Source organism: Perna viridis, chromosome 8 (genome assembly GCF_037379345.1).
Source record: "Perna viridis isolate PV_CMFRI_1.1 ecotype Kerala chromosome 8, ASM3737934v1, whole genome shotgun sequence".
NCBI lineage: Eukaryota > Metazoa > Mollusca > Bivalvia > Mytilida > Mytilidae > Perna > Perna viridis.
Genome location: NC_142452.1, coordinates 18,900,268 through 18,925,625, shown reverse-complemented (window position 1 = coordinate 18,925,625; position 25,358 = coordinate 18,900,268). Strand labels below are relative to the sequence as shown.

General features: G+C 31.1%; 1 protein-coding gene across 8 annotated transcripts in view; it reads left to right on the top strand.

Moving 5' to 3' along the window:
* Positions 1-25,358, top strand: part of LOC148609647 (uncharacterized) — an 88,446-nt gene that overhangs the window by 40,625 nt on the left and 22,463 nt on the right. For 5 of the 8 annotated variants that reach the window (XR_015914453.1, XM_088540655.1, XM_088540654.1 and 2 more), the window contains exons 20-24: positions 5,226-5,334; positions 6,085-6,324; positions 10,897-11,007; positions 11,281-11,411; positions 13,903-13,963. Coding sequence is in view for 6 of the 8 variants with exons in the window: in XM_088540655.1 (XP_088396781.1) it covers positions 5,226-5,334; positions 6,085-6,324; positions 10,897-11,007; positions 11,281-11,411; positions 13,903-13,963 (652 nt within the window). In the remaining 2 variants the exon portion in view is untranslated. Of the gene's footprint in view, positions 1-5,225; positions 5,335-6,084; positions 6,325-10,896; positions 11,008-11,280; positions 11,412-13,902; positions 13,964-25,358 lie in introns of those variants that run through there. The other 3 variants (XM_088540652.1, XM_088540651.1, XR_015914454.1) reach the window with 2 other exon arrangements.

Genomic DNA, 25,358 nt, shown 5'->3' with positions numbered 1-25,358 from the left:
TGTCCCATCAGGAATTTCTGGCTTATGAATGCCTTGATTTATTTTCACCTTAAGTTTATTTTTATGTTACTTGAGTATAGAGGGGCAACTATTTATCTGTACCTGTCTATAATGATGTTTTAGGGCCAACTGCAGCCTGCCCTGTTGTTAGTGGGTTTCCTCATTCCTTGAAGACCAATGGATGGCCTTGGGTTTACATTTTCGTCCTGGTGGGGTTGTTGTCTCTTTGAAATATACATGTATACCATACCTATTCATGTTATATTATACTTTTTTTCAAATTTAATTACTGGGATATTCTTATTAGTTGTTTTGTAAAAAAATGGAGGTGATCGTGTAACCGTAAACAGACATATTTTTTTTCTTGGCCTTAGTGAAGGGCATACAGATACCACATAAGGTTGGTATTCTCCTTATTTCCCAGAACAGTGGCAAATACTTGGAATGTTATTGGATTTTTTTGACAGCACCTGAAAATTTAAATGAATTATGTTATTTTTAGTCCTAACTTGTTTTCAATTTTAAAATTTTGATATATAGCATTTTGAATTTTAGAATTTTACATTTGTGTACATGTATTTTCCTATTGTCATGAACATACACACTTCTGAATTTATGGATTGCATGTGTGACTTTAACAGTATATATACATGTACATGTATGTGTATGGTTAACACTGGAGTGTTCTATTTTACACTTGTTTTCCAGTAATTTCCTGTATTTCCTTTTTTCTATATATTTTGGAATATCAATATGTACCAATATTATAATAAGTAGTCTTTTGATATGCACAGTCTGATCGGTCTAGTTAAATATTTTTTTAATAGTATAAATTTTGATAACTCTGTTATCTCTTACAGTTTACAGATACAACAAATATATGTTTCATCCTGGTAACCCCTGAATTTTAATTTACATGTAGAATCTTGCATCAGCATTTAAAAATGATAGCGTCACATTTGTATTGGACCTTATGGGCAGTTCTTTTTGGATAGCATCCTGATAAAAATATAGCATCTGGGCAATGTGATGCTATATAGCCCAGGGGAAATAACTACTCTTATAGCTTGCTTCCTTATTACATGTATCCCACTAGTATAAGTACATGTAGTATCAGTTTTTGTTATTTAAATTATCAGGATGAACACTGGTAAAGCAAATTTTTTATATTTTATATACCTAAATGGTAACATGTGTATAGACTCATTGGATATCATTTTAAGAACTTAAGGTCTGAAAAAGGATAATAAGATGGGAAAACAAATCGATATTATTATAGACCTTGCTATCACCTGTACTAGTCTAGAGGTATGATTACTTGTGATCTATAATCATTACCTATATTGTGCTCTATTGATTACCACACCTGGGCTGATGGTATATTACAAAGTACATTGTATCTATAGTTTAAAGGTTGTCCTTTATTCTCTCTGTCTCTGATATGTTGGTATGATGTACACATGTTTCAAGGAGTGATCTCTAATTAGCAGCATTAGAACCAAATATGTAAGCAAGCTCAAGATTCAGATGTAAAATGTATGCAACATGTGCATCTACTCAAAAGCAAACAATATCAAATTAGGGTAACAATTCAATGTAAATAATTGTTATATACAGTTACAGTCACACTGATAGCTTAATAAATACAGCAGATCGGTCTGTATGTTTATGATACAGGATTATCAACATCTTCTTTATGCTTGCATATATACATACTATAATTTAGTGTATTGTTTTTCCATGAAAAGTAGCAGGTCAAGTTAGAATTTTGTTTTGGTCCGTTGATTTTTTGCTGAGTTATGGCCATTGGACTTGAAAAAATATTTCATAACTCAGTTTTCCAGATTTTTTTCGTCATTCATACAGATGTACATAATGCTTTGTCATGACAAGTTACAGATCAAGTTCAAATTTTGTTTAAGTCTGTTGATTTTTTGCTGAGTTCTGGCCATTGGATCTAGAAAATTGATGCAGACACTTTTCTTGTCAACACATTTAGCATGAAGTTAGCATTTTGTTCTTTTTGACAGATTTTGCTTCTGGTAGGGGACTTTGTATTGCCATACTCTCATGATGCTTGTTTTGGTTGTTTATATGTGATATCCTATAGGACAGATGTGATTATTTATATGTGATTTCCTATAGGACAGATGTGATTATTTATATGTGATTTCCTATAGGACAGACATGATTATTTATATGTGATATCCTATAGGACAGACCTGATTATTTATATGTGATTTCCTATAGGACAGACATGATTATTTATATGTGATTTTCTGTAGGATAGACATGGTTCTTTAAGGATATTGACTGTTAGTCTTTTGCTAATTTCTGTTACTGTTCATACAGTACTTAGGTTTTGGAATAAGTGAAACATTGAGTTTCAGGTATTTTGTGGTTCTCAAATGGCTTTAAATAAAAGAAATTTTTCCATATTTAATTAACATTTGTACAAATACATGTATGTGTGATTTCAGTAGAATGATGAACAATAGTCTATTATCTTTAAAAGTACATGCAAGGACATATACATATACATGTACTAGTAGCTAAAGTTATTAAGTACATGTATATATGTTCTGTAGTGAATACAAAGACAAAACAATGTTTTCAATAAAAACCTTTTAAACTTTAAAATTATATTTTTATCATAATCCTATCAGTATGCCATATTTATGCATGTACATACATATTGTTAAATGCCTTTTTTCTGACACCTTTACTGTTACATAGAAATGTATCCATTGAGTTTACTTACTACAGGTAAAACAGCTCTTCAGGCAATTGACTTTCAAAACTGATCAATATCTCACAAAATTTGTTTATCAATACCTTTGGGAACTTTAAATAGTAAATACTCACTTCTGAAATGGTTTCAGAAAGATTAATTCCGCATGATTATTACATTGATGAAGTCTTATCACAGAAATTGTCATTAATATTTGAGTATAAGCTTTAGAGGTCTATCTAGATTATGAATGAACTATCTCAGTAAAAGCAATGGCTTATCTGTTTGTAGATTTAAGGCAAATTGTGATAAATGGTCTGTATGATGGAATAAAGACCTAAAACAGCTTTTATCATCAAAAGCAGCCATGTAATACTTTCTTACATAAAAATGAAAATTTGGTAATACATTATAAATCAAGAGTATCATGATTAAATATGAGTGAAAAAGTAATTCCGTCATAGCATAATTTGAGTAGTAGTGTGGAATACTTTGACATTGATCACAAGGTTTCATACTGCAAAAAGAAGGTAAATATAATTTTGGGAACTTTAACCCTAAATGTTCATTTTTTGTTTCCAGAAATAACTTAAGTATAATATTGTAGCACAAGTTTCAATATCCACAGGGAAGGTTTGGAATGTTTTTTGAGTATTAATTATGATCCTAAAGGATTGGGAATTAGGAGTCTAAAACTAACATTTTTATACTCTCTATGAATTGCTTTTCAATTGGTCTTTTAAAAATTAAATCTTATATTATTTAGGTTCTTTCATATGCTCAGAGTTTGGAAAGGGGTCTTGCTCATTTGGGCAATTACAGCATTTTTTTATTGATTTTCTTTTTTTAATGGGGCCATTTTTGAACACTTTAAATAAGTTACTGAGATGATAAAGTTAATGGATATATGGTCCCGTGGCTTCAGACCTTCAAATCCTTGCATAGGGAATCATACCGGATGTTTAGGTTATTTTTTTAATTTTGGTCATGTTTTCAAGGTAAACCTAAAGATCCAAAATCAATATTGATTTCGACAAAAACTGGATGCTGAAAGATACTGTTCTTATAATAAGATTGAACTAGAGTAGATTAATGTCCAATTTCCATTTCTAAGTTGCTAGGCCACTTTCTCTGCCAGAAACTTGAACTTTGTCAAACATTTTATCACAATTCAAATTCAAAGCTTTATTAAGTTCCAGTGTATTGTCCGAACTTGTTTCAATTTCTCAATCTTTGTTGTCTTAAGGCACCTTTAGTGCATTTATATTTTTGACTTTATAGAAACAAAATTATTAAAATGTTTAATATTTATATAAAGTCAATATCCAACACCATGTAAGATTTCCTATAAACTTTCAATGAGTATATTAAAATATGCATGGAACCTAAACAGTTTTTCACTACAGAAATTTTTTGGTCATCCTCATGAACTTGTGGATTGTTATGGTGTATCGATCTGCACCATGAAAACTGATTTATTCAATGGGTCATAGTTTTCCTTTCCTCGTTTGTCTACCCCGGACTTGACTTTTTATGATCAACTCGGCGGGTGTTTCTAGAAAAGCAGAGGACGCTTACCCTACCAGTGCACTTGGTCCATTCTCCCAGTTTTTAGTGGAGTCCGAGTTGCTCATTTGCTTTTGTTATTTTGTATGTATGATTTTAGTTACTTTATGGTCTTTGTTGTGTATGTCTGTTTTCCATGTCTGGTCTTTGTCCCTGAATTACATTCTTTTGACTACCGCTGTAACCTTGGTTCCCTTGACTACTCTTTCATCATTATTCAGTTTCTTTGGCTGTCAAACATCATTCTTAACCATAAACATATCACATTGACAGTATAAATATTCTTTTTTTTTTCTAATTCAGATTATATGCAGTACATATATTCTATTCTTTAGAGGTTTTTTTTTGTGGGTAAACTAGTTATACTATTCAATCATTTAATACATTATATAAGTATAGATCTTAAGCAGATATTAAATTTTTAAATTAATTTGATTTTAGAACATTAGAATTGATTTTTTAAGATTTAAGATTGTTGTCAGTACTTGTCAATCAATAATTATTATATCATAACTGTGAATAATTTATTGTTTTTTATCTGAATAAGATTTTTTATATATTGATAATTGCTTATATATGTTAAGCCAAAAAAAAAAAAATAATACTCTTGTTTCCTGCTTCTAGCAAGAGAAAATGGGGGTAGGTACATGTTAGAAGGGAAATTATTATTTTTTTCAAAAGCATTTTACATTTAGTTAATTGAGAAACAATCTAGACTTTAAACAGTGCTTGAGCCAAAAAGGCCATAAAATGTTACTGGAGGCACTAAACAATGGGGTAGGTAGGGTAGCAGGAAACAAGAATTTTTTTTTGGCCAAATGAGACTTTATATACTTCAGCTAATTTTAGAGAGAAATTAAAGATATTTAATCTAGTTAGATTTTAATGAACACAAAAATAAAGAGGAATTTTTTTTTCTTTTTTTCAGACTTCTTGGATTTATTGAAAATGACAGTAGTACAGAAGACAACTTGATTCTCCCTCCAAACCCACCCTTTCCTATTTACCCCTACAGAATTATGGCCAGTCCCATCATGGTAAGCACTAACTACAATAGAAAGTAGTACCCTCCATCTCTACTCAACCATAATATGACTGTACTTTATTATTATATTTAGATAGCATCAATTATTCACACTGAAATAAATTTGATAATTTTACTCTCCTACTTTCTCCTGCCGAAGGGTCACGTCATGAATATCAATCTACCAATCACAAAAATTAATGTTGAAAATAGCAATGAATGATTGAGAAATTCTCAATAATCGTGAATAACCAAAATATAATAAATAGTGCCAAGAATGCTTCAAGATAAAACTCATGCTTTAAACAAGTTTCTTAAATCTTGACGTTCTTTGACAATCGTGATCATACATGCATTTTGGTTATTAATTCCAGTTAATTATCATATAACTACACGTCACCTCAAATCATAATGGAGAGTCTAATTATGGCGAAAATGTGGTCACCTTTACTTCCATTATGTAAAATACCCTGTGTATAGTAAGTGAACTTTTACTGTAGAATGAAGATATCCTTCCCCAGACATGATCTTTAAACACAGCCTGTAAAGATTACATTAGTTAATTGTTTTGTGTCGTAAAGAAAACCCTTTAATTAATCAATCTTCAGTACCTGAAACCATTCATACTTTCTTTTACATGTGGTTTCTTACAAAGAAAGCATTTTGAACAAAGTTCTTAACTTGAAAAATAGGACCCAAAACATCAAACTACAAAACTACATATGAAAATCTGAAAAAAAATTCTGCTTTTTCCCCAACATAGATGACAGCTGGTCACGTGGAACAACTGGCCAAAATGAGCCGTTTACCAAAACCTCTGCCTGACCAACAACCTAGAGGTATACCAAAAGTCAAATTGAGAAATGTGACATACCGACCACCAGAACCTGCCAAAGATACTGAGAGTAAACAGAAACATGAAGTATCAACTGATTGTAATACTGATATAGATACACCAAGACTGCCTAGCCAACCTGATACTAATAAACCACTATTCCAAAAGGTAATTATGGTGCATTTCAGGTGGAAGAATTGCTTGACACAGCCTAATAGGTAGAGTCTGCTGAATTTTTAGTTGATTGGTCCTTCTTTCAACTTGTGTATAACAGAGGGTTAGAGTACAGATCTGGTTTAATATTTGTTCTGTTACATATATATCTGATGAGAAAAAAATCTGAGACTGCTTGTTAATCATTTAGTACCTAAGAAATTAAGACTTCTAAGATTTGGATTCCCCTTCTCAGTCTGTTCACTATTAATTTTTTCCTCCCTACATACCCCATGCTGTCTACTGGCCTGAAAGCTTGCTCATTTAATTTATATAAGGCAATGTTTCGATGGCAAAGCTATTTTAAATTTTCAATAATACTTTTATTAAGTTTTAATCATCAAAAATTATAAAGCAGGAGATCTCCTCTTAAAATTTTCTCAAACCAGGAGATTTGCCAATGTTTTTTCTCTATATGCTCAATGTTTAGTAACAGACCTTATTTGACTGAAATCCAACTTCACTGCACGAATGTTTTCCTCTATAACCATAGTTAATGAGTGGTCTGAGATCAGTTTGTTTGGACATGATTTAAAGTATATAATTTATTATTTTAAGCTGAAAATTCAAATATGACCAGAGACATTTTGAATGTGGCTAAATGATCCACTTTGACTTAAGCATGTAAGCAGAGATTGTTTTTTTAATAATGGAGGCTTCTGCCAAAAGCAGGAGACTTAACACCTATGATAATATGATTTCTAGGTTTGGTACAGTGAAACATACTTAATTTGGAAAGAAAAATATTATGTTTTTTTTTTATTTGTTACCAACATTGAATTTGTGGATATTTTATTTGATAATCTTATCATTCCATTCATTTACATAGAAATTCTATATTTGCTTTATTCTGAGAAATAAATCTATATTTTCTGTACATGTTTTGGTATAAAAATGATGATTTATTTGTTCTGAACACATATTGCATTTAGTATTGATAGCTTGGTTGTAAAGAATAAGTAAAATAGAAAATATTGGTTTTCTTCTAAATGCTACATTGATCAGCATTGTCTAGTTTATGCTACATTGATCAGCACTATCTAGTTATGCTACATTGATCAGCATTGTCTAGTTGATGTTACATTGATCAGCACTGTCTAGTTTATGTTACATTGATCAGCATTGTCTAGTTGATGTTACATTGATCAGCATTGTCTAGTTTATGTAACATTGATCAGCATTGTCTAGTTTATGTTACATTGATCAGCATTGTCTAGTTTATGTTACATTGATCAGCATTGTCTAGTTTATGTTACATTGATCAGCACTGTGTAGTTATGCTACATTGATCAGCACTGTCTAGTTATGCTACATTGATCAGCAGTGTCTAGTTTATGCCCCATTGATCAGCATTGTCTAGTTAATGTTACATTTGATCAGCACTGTCTAGTTTATGTTACATTGATCAGCACTGTCTAGTTTATGTTACATTGATTAACACTGTCTAGTTTATGCTACATTGATCAGCACTGTCTAGTTATGCTACATTGATCAGCATTATCTAGTTTATGTTACATTGATCAGCACTGTCTAGTTATGCTACATTGAGCAGCACTGTCTAGTTTATGCTACATTGATCAGCACTGTCTAGTTTATGTTACATTGATCAGCACTGTCTAGTTTATGCCCCATTGATCAGCATTGTCTAGTTAATGCTACAATTATCAGCATTTTCTAGTTAATGCTACATTGATCAGCATTGTTTAGTTAATGCTACATTGATCAGCACTGTCTAGTTTATGTAACATTGATCAGCATTGTCTAGTTTATGTAACATTGATCAGCATTGTCTAGTTTATGTAACATTGATCAGCAGTGTCTAGTTTATGCCCCATTGATCAGCATTGTCTAGTTAATGCTACAATTATCTGCATTTTCTAGTTAATGCTACATTGATCAGTAGTGTCTAGTGAATGCTACATTGGTCAGCATTGTCTAGTTTATGCCCCATTGATCAGCATTGTCTAGTTAATGTTACATTTGATCAGCATTGTCTAGTTTATGCTACATTGATCAGCACTGTCTAGTTTATGCCCCATTGATCAGCATTGTCTAGTTAATGTTACATTTGATCAGCATTGTCTAGTTTATGCTACATTGATCAGCACTGTCTATTTTATGCCCCATTGATCAGCAGTGTCTAGTTAATGCTACAATTATCAGCATTTTCTAGTTAATGCTACATTGATCAGTAGTGTCTAGTTAATGCTACATTGATCAGCATTGTCTAGTTTATGTTACATTGATCAGCACTGTCTAGTTCGTGCTACATTGATCAGCATTGTTTAGTTAATGCTACATTGATCAGCATTTTCTGGTTCATGCTACATTGATCAGCAGTGTCTTGTTTATGCTACATTGATCAGCACTGTCTAGTTAATGCTACATTGATCAGCACTGACTAGTTTATGTTACATTGATCAGCATTGTCTAGTTTATAGAAGTAACTATATCAAAGTAATGATTTTTTCTGGAGCTGTCATGTTCAAAATATCTTATTTTAAATAAAGATGTGACTGGCTAACCTTGAGTCACTTGCTGATGCTAAAAGTTTTTTTTACAACAAAAGCAAATTGTTATTGAATAACTTAAGTTTAAATTTCATGTTAGAATGTGTAGAATATGATAAACTCTATTTATCATTGTTACTGTCAATGATTTTATAACTTGCAAAAGAAAAATCAATTGAAAGAGAAAAAAATCTGTACATAACCTTCTTTATAAGTGGGAATTGAAATTTAATTTAATTTCTGATTAGATCTTGCATTTTATGATATATCATGAAGATCATATCCTTCTACCCATTAATTTCTGTCATGTGATCATGTTGACAGATATACCAAACTACATCACACTCAATCAAATATTTACAGTGTTATACATTTGTAGTTTAAGCTATATCATTAGCAACTCTACCATACATACTTATAATTTCTGTTTACTTAATCCGATGAAGTGCATAATTACTTGATTACTTGCACTTATACAGTGCTTTCCGCTTTAAATTGTACACCTATATTTGCATAGGAAACCACCCAAAAAAATCAAACAAACGAAAAACAAAGCAAAATAATTTTTTTTCCATCTTATCCACGTAAGAAATTCTTATTTGCAAAACAAAGTGAAAAAATGGATAATTTCATAATAGGGTAACTATCTTCATAATTTACTCAAAAATGTACATTGTTGTACCTTACCAGATGAGACAATACAAAAATAAATCGATCAGTTTTTGTAAGAAATTCGATACCACAACAATTTTTTTTCTTTCCTCTAACTATACAATAATACAATTACCGGTAGATGTTTATGACCTTCCAGTCTTGGAAATAAGTTTGATCTACTGACCTAATGGATTTTATTGAAACTTTGAGGGAAGTGCTGTCAGGTATTTTATCTTGCACCTTTGTTCTGATAATGAGTTGTGGATTTCAGTTAATGTAACATGGGAATGGATATTCTAGCAATAAATTAGGCCAAACAAGATAGTGTGTTTGTTTAGTTGTTCCCCTACTCATAGGTCAGAACATGGATAGATAAATAGGAATGAATTTCATTTCATGGACAGACACAAAAACCTATTGTTATCTTTATAAATTTATGACAACTTGAGATGTAAATCAATAGGATAAAACAAAATAAAACAAATTTAATTTTAAAATTCAGTGAATTTTTTTTAGTATGGCCATTTTTATGAGTAGGTAGGAGAATAGCAAACACAATACTTGAATATACCTTTTTCAGCCTTAGAGTACTCAATTCATATACAAAACTCCTCCTAAATCATGAGGAATCATTAAAGTCTGCATTCTAAAAGTAAAGATACATGTACATGATAAAGATTTTTCATATGTGGGTCAATCATGCACATTCATCTTTTTGAAGGAGGATAGAATCACACCTTCATTTATCCTGATGTATCTGTACATGCGCATCATCAGTTTTAGAAAAAAAACAAACATGTAGTACAAAAGATCCCATTTGTTGATTTATGCAGAGTTGTCATTGTCATGGTGATACATTATCTAGTTGATGTAATTTTACATTTACAATAATGTGATTTACTGTCTGTTTTGGAATACATATGTAGAAGCTAGGCTTAAATATGTAGGTTCATTTTCTGTCTTTCAAATCAAAAGGATACCAGATCTTTAAAATCTATGCAACAAGATTTTCATTCTTAGAGGCTTGTAATGTAGTTCTTCCTGCTAATAACTAGTGTAGAAACATTTTAGTTGGGTCAAAATTTGTTGTGTGAAATTCAGTAGTGTTAAAAATAATATATATATTACAATCTTTTTTTTGTCAGTAATGAAAGTAAACAGTAATTTCAGAATTTTTGGTATATGATTTTATTTATTTATTTTTTTAATTATCTAAGTATAAATTGCCAAAAAAACAGATAATTATGTTTAATTATTAATATAAACAACCAGTATGGATCCCGTAGTGAAATGTTTCTACATTTTTGCATGGACAGCTGGTTTTGCTAGTACATATACTTAGCTTTAGTCTATTTCCTTTCAGAGTGTACCACCTGATAATGAAGAAGAACTTAGTTTGGATGATAGGTCACAGTTAGAAAGATTACATAACAAATTACGACAACGAGAGAAGCAAAGAATTCTCATTGAGGAGGTTGTTATCTCCCCTTATTTGTTCCTACAAATTGTTCCTTGTTCAGTCAGTGTGAATAAATGTAACCAATGAAGCATAAGGAATTATTCATGGTTTATTTATTCAGATATTTCTCAGATATTAATAAGAAAGTAAGCATTCTTTACTTGTACTACATGTACTAATGTATTATGATGCAATATCTAATTATCTTAATATTATGCTTATTGTCTCATATTGCTGTTTTTAGAAACCTCGGCTTCAGCTTCACATTCTGTTTTGATATGTTTTTAGAACTATGATCCCCGTAAAGAGAACAGAAGACGACTGGTGTTAACCAAGAGAGAACGAGACAGAATGAGACGTCAAGGACACTTGTACCATGATGATAGCCATGATGATATAATGTCAGAAATTGACTTCAGGTTTGTTAGAATATACAGTGAAACCTTTCTAATCCAAAACATGTCAAATCTGAAAACCTGATTCATCCAAACACAGAAAATCTGAAAACCTGTCTAATCCAAACCCAGAAAATCTGATAACCGGTCTCATCCAAACCCAGAAAATCTGAAAACCTGTCATAACATTTATCATAGTCCTGTTATATCAGTTTAATGTGTTTTGAACCTTGAGAAACAAAACACATGTCTGAAAACAAACCATTTTTCAAAAGTGGTTCAGTTTCGACACATATTTATCTAACACATTTTTCATTTCATAACAAATAAGAGAAAATTTTAAGACACCTGAAATATAAATTGATATGCATTGAGTGGATCTCTTAGAAGTCTATTATTTAAATTGTGTCTCCCCTGACTTTGATGACCAGACATATTGTTTCATTTTTGTCTGCCCATCCACCTGTCTGCCCATAACTCAAATTGTCAAAATGATTTGCATATTTTAATAATCTTGTAGAGTTGTTAAATTTCCTGTTCCAAGTAATGAATTTAAAAAAAAAAACCTTGAAACTGTGTAACAAAATTTCATGTTTTGATAGTAGTAAGAACACCATATGGAGTTGTGTATATTACATGTACAAGGAAATAGTAATTCACTAAATTGTTGGAGTTATGTCCCTTTGAAAATATAATTTATTTTTTTTCTTATATGTGGTTGTGGAAATTTCAATGAAATTTGGATTAATGCCCTTTTAAATTATATGGTCAGAGCATCAGCAACATCCTAAATAGATACCCTGAAACATGAATTAATAGCTCTGTCTTTTCATAGTCAAAGCCTATTTTTCAAAATACTGTACTGACACAGCTTTTTAATGCAACTCATCAGATTCTATATTCAAGCACTGTCAATGGGATGGGGAAATCACGGTTGTTTTTGTTTTTTGCATAAAAAATAAGCATTTTTTTTCTGTGAGCAACTATCAAAAGAGAAAATAGTTCAAGTGAGAACATTGTAGTCCTTTCAAAATAAACAACAGTTTATAAACAAGTCTATAGTCCTTTTTCCTGTGTAAGCATGATATCATGTAATTTTGGATGAATTTTGTTTTTTTCAAACACAAACAAGAAACACCACCCAATATACATGTTAAAAAAGTGGTATTGATAAATGTGGGCAAGAAACCATGTAAAGGGAGATAACTCAAGACTGATATTAAATTAAGAACAGAGCTTCTTATAGAACACTCTGACCCTGATTTTTGCTAAGAGGATCTACTGATCTCTTTGATGAATAAGTGAACAGAAATCAATAGCAAAAAGCTGCTAAAGTGTACTTTCATTCATAGAGGGAATCAGTAGAATCACTTTATTGAGTTTGTATAGAGTCAATTGTACTAAATAATGAATTTTGATAAATTTGCTCATTAGCATGACACTTTGGTATTTATATATATCTATCTTGGGATATGTATTTTGTTAGTAAAATATACATTATTCAAAGGCTTTTACATTTTGTCAATAGCTAATAAGATGTTCTAGCAGTTTTCATCAATTGACTGAAATGATTGATTCATGTATAGAAAATTTCCAGGACAAGTACAGAGTAGAACTACTATTTGTTATTACCATAAAAGGGGTAATTTTTGCAGTCTGTCTAAAAATGCCAAAATAAATTCCATGTAATATTTACTTTGGGCTCAAGTACTTTTTGTACCACTAAACATCTGTAAAAATTTTCTTCTACCTTTTTGCCTAAAAATTGTCAAATTTTATGTCCACCATACAGTAATATGTAAAGATGAAAACAAGACAAAAATTTTCTAAAATCAGTAATTTTCATAAAATTAATTTAAAGTTTAGGATTTATTGTCTTATGGTAAGTTCATGCCTGCTTTTATTTTTCATTGTTTCTGGTATCAATCTCTTTTCATAGTTTTAAATTTGTTAATGTTGCTGAGTCACATGAAATTGAAATGATCTTCAAAGAAAACATATCGAACATTTTAGTTCTGATCTAACTACAAAAATGTAATTAATAATTAATTTGTTACCAGTTTGCATATATCCCCTCTGATGATAATAGTTGCATTTTAATTGCCACATAGGAATTGATGTGGCTTGTTTTATTTCATCATTTTAATTTACTGACATGGAAATAGCTGAACAGTACTTATTGGCAATTATTAAGCTTGCATTGGGAGTGTAGACATTGGTTAGTTGTAAGTATAGCTCAGTTGGCATCTAGTTTACTGTTGAATTGTATCTTGCTTGACCATCAATTAACTAAAGGAGGATATTGGTAAATTTTATCAGCAACCATGACATACATGTATGATCATTAGACTTATTAGTGTCGAAAGAAAATTTCGACCCCTGAAAATAAAGTTGAAGTTCCATCATAGTATTTACAAGAGAGATGACCACATTTCTATAATTTTATTTTTGAAATATATTTTTTTATGAATAAATCAGCTTTAATTAATTCTTATTTAAACATAACTCTTTTTAGGCATTTACGGGGATATCACTCTTCTGGAAGAAGTGGCTGTTCAACACCAGGTGGTAGCGTGGTGAGTTGTTTGATTAAACATGTGTCGTATAAACAAGTATTTCCCTTTAAACACTTGCTTTGGAAATGTGAGGGCAAGTTTTAAGATAATGTGAGCTATTGCAATCACTGTGTTTGTTGTCATCATTATTATTCTTTAGACAATGTTGCCTGGGTATACGGCTTTTGACCTGTCAATCATCAGTCTGTCTGTGCCTTAGCAATTTGTCGCCTGGGTAGATCCTCATTTCTTATTTCTCTTCTTCGAATTAGTAGAAATGAAATCTAGGATAGGATTGATTTTCACAGAAATGGGTCTACGGCCAGGGGCCACTTATTTTGGGAGGGGATTTAGTGATTTAAAACAGAAGCAATGCAATATTTGATAGGATTGATTTTACTTGATTTGTCAAGGAGACTGCTTTTTGGAAGGGAGTTTTAGTTAAGATATACTGATTTAGGTTATTTGCTGAGATAAATGTCGCCTCCATTTAAGATAGATTTCCCTCAAACTTTTGTGATTGGTAAGTAACATTAAAAGCTTTGACAGGATTGATTTTTTTTAGAAATCTGACAAACATGACCACCTTTTTAGAACAGGTACATAGTTTATTATAACTTTTTAGGCTGGTTGCTTCCATTTTTGAAGGATTTATGTCAAACTTTTGTGAATGATTTGTAGCAGTAAATGCTTTGATGTGTGATTTTCCATAAAATTCTAACGAAGAACTTGGTAAATATATAATGAGACTGATGATTCCATCTGTATGTATCACATTCCTCTGTGCATACCATTTGGATCATTTTTGTAAAGAATGGTGTCTTGAAGGAGCTGACTGCACAATGACTTTTAAGAGCGTCTGCCAATATTAAAACCAATCAGTCTTGGTTACATTGCAATTTGTTGTTTCACAATAAAACAATCTACTCACTTTCACTTTCTAGATTTGGATTTTACAAATGATGATTCCCCTTGAAGTCACTAGAAATGGTTTCTTAACCGGTATAATAGAAAAGATAGAATGGCTTTTTGTAATTGTTCAATTTCTCAGTGAATCAGATTCCAATCATAGAAGCCTTAAGAGAAGTGTCTTTAATTACCTTGTGGTGCTGAAGCTTCCTTCTTGGAAATTTAAATGAAATAGGATAGGATGTGTGTAGGAATGGAAATTGAAAAAAAACATAATAATTGGTGTTATCTAAATTTTTATTTTGATTGCAAGAAATTCAGTGATCTTTTTATTTTTTCATCAGGTAATGTGTGTGGGTAACTTGATCTGCAAAAACTAAAAGGAGATACATACATATGTGCGGGTATCTCTCACCCTTTGTTTTACAGTAATATTCTACCCAAAGCATGGGAAGCTTGATACTTGTCCAATAAGTTAACTAAACTGTTGACTAGGCTCATTAGTAAGGGATATAGTTATGAAATTGTTGTCAAATTGTTAAGGATAGTATTTTTTGGTATTAACATTGGATCTCTCATGGATCTTTACATAGAAATTAAGACAATATTTAAAAGCAGTTTTTGGCATGACATGGGTTGTGTCCTTATTGTGTGACTTACATGTATGATTTACCCTGGTTCTCCACCCAGCATGGGAAGAATGGGGATTTTACATACGACGGGAACATAGCTTTCAGTAGGTTTAAACTGGTCTGGAGCTGGCATGTCAGTTAGCTGCTAGTTGTCCTTAGTTTGTACATTTGTATAATTTATATTCAGTTTCTTTATTTCTATTGTAACAAGGGACTCAGACCTTTTTGCACAGATTTTAGATGTTTTTAATTGTGTAATATTTATTTCAAAGTTACCAGATTTTAAAGAGGGAGGGTTGTGATCATGCCAAAGTACTTTAACCCTGCCTCTTTTTTGTGCCTGTCCCAAGTCAGGAATTTCTGGTCTCAGTATATCTTATTTCATTTTCACCTTTAGTTTTTTTTTTATGTTACTTGAGTATAAAAGGGCAACCCCCTTTGCTTTTGCCTTTGTATAATGATGTTTTGGGGTTGTTGTCTCTTTGACATACACACCATACCTATTCTTGCTATACTTGTAGAATATATCATGTGTTTTTGGTGTTTTTTTTTTAAACTTGCCATAACGAACCCAAAGACACCTATATTAACCATAGAATCCTATGATTCATTACTAAGGGTTAAAGTAGTGTTTTAGGATTAGATATTAAAAAATCCATATAATATTTTATCCCCTCACAACAAGAGAATGGTCTATTGGAATCACCTTGTGTGTCTGTCTGTCCTCATTTTTTCATTGCAATCATATCTGCTCTTAATGGATGGATCAATTTTAAATTTGGTGTGTGGGTTAATATAGATGGGGCATACATTCTAAGCATATTTAGTTGCATTTCCTTATTGTAGTTTGTACGTTTTATACAATAATCTGACTCACATTTTTACCTCACAAACAAAGTTTGGGGGTATATATTATTTCCCTGTCTGCCGACCCGTTTGTTACCATTTCTTGTAAGAACAACTCTTTCTAAAGGGATTTTGATGAAATTTGGTATAGGAAGGTTGGGTATCATATGTAAATGTGCATGGAAGAATATAGTTACTGTCTGACGATGCCAAAGTAAGATAATTCAACTCCAGGGTTTTACATGTTAATACCTTGTAAGAGCAACTCCTGAATTTCTTAAGGGATTTGATGAAATTGTTTAGGAAGGTTCAATATCATATGTAGATTTGCATGAAGGAATATAATTACTTTTGAAGCACTTTAAAGGGGGACATTTTAACTTTAGGGGTTTACATGTTATTACCTCAGTAAGTCCAACTTCACCTAAACTGCTCAAGGGATTTCTTGATATTTTATTTGATTCTATTTAAAGCTGGAGTTATTCTCTTAGTGAGCTTGCTTACAATATTTCTAGCTTATCCTGAAATGTGACAAACAATGGCTATTTGGCTTCACACTCTTTATGGCTTCCTTATTATATTGTGAACTTTTGCCTTTAAGCTGTGTCAAGATTTTGTGAGGATTTTAGGCAGGATTTCTGTCATCTGAAGGAAAATTTTGCTCATTATTGGATGTCATGGCATATATTTTGAATGGATTCTATTTTTGTTAGGAATTGTAAATAGAAGGATTGACAGTTTCTCTGGTTCTGTCATATTTCTCTTATAATGTACTCTAATAACAGGTCAGAAAGTGCTGGGAGATGTTTCATACTTGTACAATAAATTTGATGAAAGGGAATTATCTGATAATTGGTTGTAGCAGTCTTCCACAGTCATTATTGAGTTACTGGGTTAGGTGTGGACAATAGTTTCAGAAAGACAATTATTGTACAACTTCTACAAAGTGAAATGCCGTACTTAAAGTTGATTATTCTTATAGTCCAAATGTTAGCAGAAGTACTTGATTTCTTATTGTCAAACAAATAGGTCCAGATGCCAGATAATAATATGGATTTAAAAAAAAAAATAATTCACATCTTCACATGATAAGATTTTAGAATTCCAGAAATCAGCATAATTTTGAAATATTTCCCTATTTTTAATTTGCTTCTGTAACTGTCTAAAAAAGGTGCCATAAAATCTGATGATGAAATGTGTGTCTTATAGTTGCTATAGTTATAGTCTTATATGATAAGATTTATATGAGTTCAAATCTCTTATCTCAGTAAAGTGAGAGGGTTTTAACAGTGTAAAGCCAATTATGTAAAGTCTAAACTGAATTATCTGTCTGGACCACTTCTTGTTAATTCATTTGAATTTTTTAATGCTATATATTTTGTATAAAAAGTACAATTTTTACAGTTTCTTTGTTAAACTTGATAGAATATCTGCCTTGGCACAATTCAACATCTCAAACCATTAAAAATAATGAAGTTAATGGCAGAAAATTGAAATGGTGAATGCAAAAGGAAACTCTCTGGAAATAATTGTCATCTTTATGTGCTTTCAGAAATTGGATTTTTAGAAATTGTGATTTTCAAATGCTTAAAACTTCCAACTTTCAGATGGAAGATTGGCTTTGCTTTAAATTTTATTTTGAATTAGAACCTAAATCCTACAGTACTTGTTTTCAAATAAATTGTTTATAAAATGCACAGTTAAAGTTGATTTCTTAAATGTTTTGAAGAACCAGTCTCTGCCAGAAGACACCATTAATACAGGGAACCATTTTGAGTGTATTATGGATCACTATGGGTTCACTTTTACACTTTCACATGACGCCATTGTGAACCTCCTATTTTGTTTTTCCATCCACATGAATTTTGGGGTTTCCTATAAAGTTTTTATGGAGGGGATTGGGAAAAATCACCAAGGGAGCTTTGCTTACAGTTTGTCAAGTTGTCTTTTTTTTCAAAGAAGGCTCATGCCAATTTTTTTTAGTAAATTACCTAAAAATGTGTGAAATACTACAAATGGTATTTTTTATGATACTTTCTCACAACAAATTCTACAAAATGATTATAAAAGGAACTGGTTTATCAAAACTGAATGAACTTGGATCATGCACAAATCAACATAAGTCTTGTATTTAATCAATGGAAGGTTTGTTTCGATTTCCTGTGATATAAATTGTCAAATTTACATAACAAGAGAACAAATTGCTTTGAAATTATTTTAACTTATTTTTTTTCTGAAGCAAAGAAATTTTGTTGAAAACCTGAATTTCCCTTCTGACATCAGCAGTGTTGTTACAACTAAATACTTTATTTTATAGATGGTATAGTATAAACATTAACAATTTCATTGCATCAATTGTAAAGTTTTCACTATTTTTAGCTAATTATGGCTATTTGAACATGTTTATTTTCAATTAGGACTTAAGTCAGTGTTTGAATGAAACATAAATTGAAGATAGTGACCTTTTCAATTTTTATTAAGTTAACCATTCCTTAGATCTATCTTTGTGGCATTTTAATGTCATTAAATTTTTTTAATTTGTTTTGAACAAACACTGTACTGTACATTTTGTAATATCAGCATTATTTTGCAGTTAATAAAAGAAAAAAAGCTCTATGACTTTTACGTTGATCTAATGTTTCTATTTTTACAGTGATTTCCAACAAAATTTGAATCATGCATTTTTATGCTTAAATTTTCTCAGCTCTTAAAAGAAATCACAAATCTATGAAAATTACTACCAAATGACGTCAATCGGTCAGCGAAGGGAAATAAAGACAAGGAAGTCATTATAAACAAATCTCAGAAGAATGGTGTCTGGACAAAATATGACAACAGAATATACAATGAATATATGGCTAGAAAGTAGAAAGTATTTCAAAGTCCATAACTTGCTTTCATAAGCAAATCAAGGTGAAAGTTAAAATGAAGATCTCTAAAGCTCTATAAATGAATTTCTGATAACATATAGACCAGTTTTCACAACAACAGCTGATATTGCATGCCATACCTTTATCATACCTAAAACCAGGTTTTTACTCAGCATGCATACAGCCTACCATCACTAAACCATTTGCCTCACCAAACCTATTCAAAATTTGGGTTATAAGATTGCCTTCAAAGAAATGTTGACTCATCTGTCTGTTGATATACTATAAAACTTTTACCCAGAAAAGGTTATCTAAACCTTATGTTACATGTCCAGCTTTGTTGTTTTATTTAGTTAAGATTTATCTCTGTCTTTTAAAATTTTGGCTTTAATAATCCATTGAAATCAATTCATCTGAATCAGTTTACAATTTTGTTTTGTTTTTTTTTTTCTGAGACTCCTATAAAATTTAAGATTGGAAGATTTACATAATATGAATTTTAGTTTTTCATGGCTTACCATTCTTTTTAAGTAAACATATTATCACGCAGTATAAATTAAATGTTATTATCAGCATCTTTTGTTGTTCTTCCATTGTTTTACTGCCCGATACTGTATTAATTTTGCAATTTGCCAGTGGACATATAAATAAGAAAAACAGTACCCCCTAAATTATTTTTTACAACTAATTGTAATTACTGTACATGTATGTAAGTCCAGAAATTATTTTGTTCATTAGTTATTAGGAATTTCTTATATTAGTCATATGATGTGATTTTTATTTTTGCAATCTTTTGACTAAAATTTCGTATCAGCATGTTTAAATTTCCACATTTGGAGTTAGTCACATTTTTCACAATGGTGAATACATGCAATAATTTCTGTATCTACGATACATCCTATTATTTAAAAGAATGCAAAAATTGATAACTGAGACTGTTTACTAGACAGAATCGCTGAAAGTGAACAACCAAAAAAAAAATAATAAGTTTAGAGCATTAAGTGTCTTAGGCTACTGCCATGATAAGAAAAAATATTGGCAATTTCCATCACAACCTAACTTCTAATCAAATGTGATGTTGCTGATATACAGGATAACCCCAGTTTTGAAAGTCTTGACAGAACATCACATCTGGCCGTTTTGGGATCAATGTGATATTTTCTATTTCTCCTTCAAAATTGCCATTTTTTCTGTATTCATCATGATCATGATGCTGTCTTTATAGAATTCATTAGAATCTGTAAAAATTGTAACATTATTTTGATATTCTTTATAGACCATTTAATTGTGACACTTTAATTATTGACAAGAAGACCTAAATAGTTGATAGGCATTTTTTACATGTATATTGAGAACATTTTTTGCAATAAACTTTAAACTGGAGGCAGTTCTGGCTTTGTGGTCTTTAAACACTTGAGTCATGCTTTCGTACTACAGATTGTTTTTCAGATGGGCATATGACACAGCAATCTTATGTTAAAAAAACAAATTGTTCTTCTGCTTTTGTGTGAATCTTATTTTTTTTCATCAAGTAAATGGAATGGGTATACTTTCTTCATTAAGTTGGGGATCAGCATGTATGTTTATTTGATGTCAACATCAATGTGGGTGGATTAAGCACCAGATTTAAACAGCAAATACCAATAAAATTCAAAAACATGTTGTAATCAATTCTAGTTTCTTGCTAAATTGACGTCTTTATGGCCACAAACATTGCTATGTTTAGTAATAGTCTGAAAGCCACTCAAACTAGGAAATTACTTCAATAACAACTATCCAGTATTGAAGTGTGACTGACCCCTGCCTCTTCTGTAATGTACATAAGCTAGACATAAACGAAGCGATAAAGAGGAATCTATTGTATAGAAAAACTTGTTGGCTAATGTGTTTTATAATTCCAATAATTTAGAAAGTGGGTTTTTGTTGTCAGTTAGCTTGGATGGTATATGATGCTGATAAATCCTTGTTTTTGATTGGATTTTGGAAATTTCTCTTTCCATGTATGTATGATTCATCAGATGTGGTTTGCTGGTATAAAAGTTTAGTAATTGAACATTTAGTAATGCAGGACTTGTAAACTGTCAGAGGTAAGGTATTTAGGAGGTTTTAGATGTTTGATGTAGGGCATTATAAGGAAAATTCCTTGCCTGATTTTACTAAATATTTTGAATTGATAAGATTGCAATTAGAATTTTTTTAAAGATTTTCTTCCTGTAAAATTTTTTTACTTTTTATTAAGATATAATAGACTATCTGGACGACTTTGAAGGCAATAAAGTTTTCTGTAATGTCCATTTACTTGGTAATCATGGTATTGAATATAATGATACTCAACTGTGTTGACTTACTAGATAGTTATGTGTTGAATTCACAATTATAGCTCCTATGACGTTCCATTTTTGTATGCATTCCAGGACCTTGCTTAAATTCTTAATTACTAATTAGTTAAATTTGAATAAAGATCAATGTGTGATTTTACCAATGTTGTCTATAAGTTTTCAAAAATCTTTTTGGAAGTTATAAATGTTAAGGTAGCATTTTTTGTCACAATACTAGCCTCTAGAATATGTACAAATAAAGCATATTTGTATACTATAAAATATTTTTTGAAGATACCATCCACATGGTCAAACTAGGTGACTAAATACAATTTTGAGATACAGTAACCTAGATATAGCTTTAGTCTTGCTTTCTTTTTATGAACACAAACTCTTGTGTTGTTATTCTGCACATTTTTTTACAAATACATGATTTTTTGCTAGATAGGTGGGAAAACTATACACAAATGCAGACAATGCATCAACAACATTTTTATACCCCCACTCAACAAGTGGATGGAATATTGGAATCTCCTCTTTGGTCTGTCATCTGAATTTCACTGCAAATATCTTGGTGTCCAGTGGATGGGGATTGATATCCAATTTTTGTGTCTAGCTGTATATGGATGGGGTCATGTTGTAAGTTATTTTGGGTGCTGTCCAGTATCTACTTTTTGTTTCATGAAACTTTGCAATCTTTCACTATATGGAATGATAGAGAAAATTTTCATCACAGAAATTGTGGCTCCAAATGGATTGATTGATAATTTTGTGTGTAGCTTTCTATAGATGGGGCATTTGTTGGTAAGTTATTCTTGGTGCTGTCTGGTATTAGCTTCCTGTTCCTTGCATAACTTTGGTAGCAACTTAATGTTTTTTTGTCACAATAACCTTTTGAATAGGTACAAATAATGCATAGCATTGCAAGTTGTCTGGAGATGCTTTCTAAGTGGTGAAAGTAGTCGCCAGAATAAAATTTTATGATATACAAGCTGTAGTGTCTGTCTACGTATAAACATATTTTTTTATTTCTGCACTTTTTACAAAAACATGAGTTTTTCCAATTAAGTTGGGAAATTTAACACAAATGTTAATGGAGCATTGATGGTATTTTTTTTATCTAGCTGAAAATCCATTTTCTGAGTCTAATATCTCTTCAACTTAGAGGAAAAAATGGATTTTTTTTTTCAAATAAATTAGCAATACAAATCTTTTGCATTATTTTGTTCCATTAGATCAAACTAAAGGAGTTTGTCCCTTTTTTTGGTCAAAATTAAAGATTTCACAAGGTTTTGGCTGACAACTCAGAATTAAAATAAGGGAGAAACTGTTAACACATAAATTGTTTAGAATTTTTGCTGGACAATAAAAGACTGGTAATAGGGGTTGTTTTCCTTTTTAATATATCTTGACATATTCTGTGCTCTGTGGTTTAATAACAATGTAACTGTTGACAGTAAAGTTGTGCCAAACTATAAGGCATTGAAGTTGTTCAACGATATACCGTACCATTTCTCATGATTGATAACTTTTCCACTTACTGATCTTGGACCCAAAATTGATAACAGAGAAATGGAACCATGCAGAATTATTATGAAAATAATCCCAAATAATGCTTTGTTATTTCTCTGAGAGATACATTGAGATGTGTCACAGACATTGCAGTACCCACACTTACACTAAAACACTTTTTACATGGGACAAAATTGTTGAGTGAGAAGTGATTGGGAATAATGTCATTATGCATACTAATAGTTCAAGGAGTAACACGCAAAATAATTCCATTTTTTTTGCCATAGTAGAAAAAAACTTTATTCAATAATAACACTGGCCATCTCATACACGAATACCATTAATACAGAAAGTAAAAGGCCTACCCTCGTGTTTAGTATTACAGGATATTGATACAAGAACCGTAGATTAATGACATCTCAGAAGTCAGGAAATAAAACTTTGTCCTTCACAATAACTTTGATTAGCTGAATAGCTTCTTGTCATGCATGAAAATTCCACTTTAGATAAACAAGGATACTGAGAATAGGCAATTTATTAGGATTTTTTGTGGTATTTGTTCTATTACTGAGATGAGAAATGTCTGAGTTTTGTAATTGAACTGTTTTTGTATTAGGATTGATGGCTGATTGGTTTTTCTCTATCTTTAATTCACAATCTCCTTGTAGACCTGCTCCCAATTAAACATCATTCCACTCAAGAATCAGAAAATCATTTGAAAGTCTTTTCCAATTGTATGTTTGCCTATGAAAATCTTGCTCTTTTGTGAATTTTAATTTTCATTTAAGGAGGTAGACCTAGGGTAAAGGACATAACTCATGAAATCAGTGATATGTTTGTATTATATTCAATTTCACCAAAGCCTCTCAAGCTTTCATTTGAAGCAGAATAAAATGAATCCAAGTTAATTAGATGCATACATAGGATTGATGTAAAATTCTGAATACAAACGTTCAATGATTTTTAAGAATTGTGTCCCTTACCCTAGGTCTACCTCCTTAAAAGAGTTTAGTACATGTGTATAGATCTATGTAAGAATCAGGCAGCTAGGCCCAATAGGGTTTGTAAGTATCGTTCTAGTTTTAGTTATGCTTTTGGAATTTCCGATGGTAGAATGTATTGAAATCCAAAGACTGATCTTCATTTTATTGTTTACTTTCGGGAAATCGAAACGCTGCATCACAATGCAAAATCTTCTATTTTATGTTTTCTTAACATTTTCATCCTATAGAACAAGACATTTGTCATTTTTTATCAGTATTTTTACAAAAAAAGATATTTTGCTTTTTATATTTAAACTCAATGCTATGTTAATGACGAATTTCCATGCATTTGAATGGTAGACGAGGACCCATTCTCATGAAACCACGGAGTCACATGACGAGACTTACATACCCTATAGTTACAGTGATACAGAAGAACTTAAATTATCAGAATTCATTCAATGCACCTCTAAAACAAATAAAATTCTAATGTAGGATAGAGACAAAAATTGAACAACTTGAATTGTTAAAAGCCTTCTAAATTGTTGGGTTAGATTATTTTCAAAATTTTTGTATAAACTTATTTTGTACTATGATGTCATTGATCCGTAGTCTCTGTTTCCAAACCTTAATGTTTTGATTAAGAGTCAAATCTTATATTAGACTGGAGTCAATCAGAAATTTATTTAGGACTAGGACTGTTTTTTTTCATACCCATGTAAATCAGCTTATTAAATGGTGAATGGCAAGCGGGCAGACAAGGAAAATATTTTTGTAACTTAATTCTCAGCAACTATAAATCACAGCCACTAGACATTTGGGACATAACTTCAGTATGGGGTCCCATATCATGGAATGTGATTTCAGGTGTGTTGCACTTTTATCTATTGACCTACCTTACAGCCTCTTGACCATTTCTGTCATTGACCCATTTGAATTTCTCATGTGAAAATCAAGTTATACTAGGGAAAATGTTGGTAGTGGGCTGGTAGTGGATGCATATTTTGTGCTCAAGTACCTTATACTTAAGTAGAGTTGTATGATATCTAATTTTTACTTAGGAATTGGAAAATTTAGAACTCACTGGCATTTAAGGTGATTTAAATTAACAGGGCATAGATTTAGGTTTGTTGTGAGACTTGTTGAACTTCAGACAAAATCATTACGAGGCTCTTCCTTACATTGTAACACAAACAGTTGATGGAACTCCTTAACACGATAATGTTACTTTGGATAATAGGTTTAGTTTGATTTTTTGGTCTGTAGTAAATTTGTTTCTATTCTATGACTACTCTCCCTAATTTACCAGTAGTCTAGTCTGATTTTGACTCTTTTGTACAGTGGTT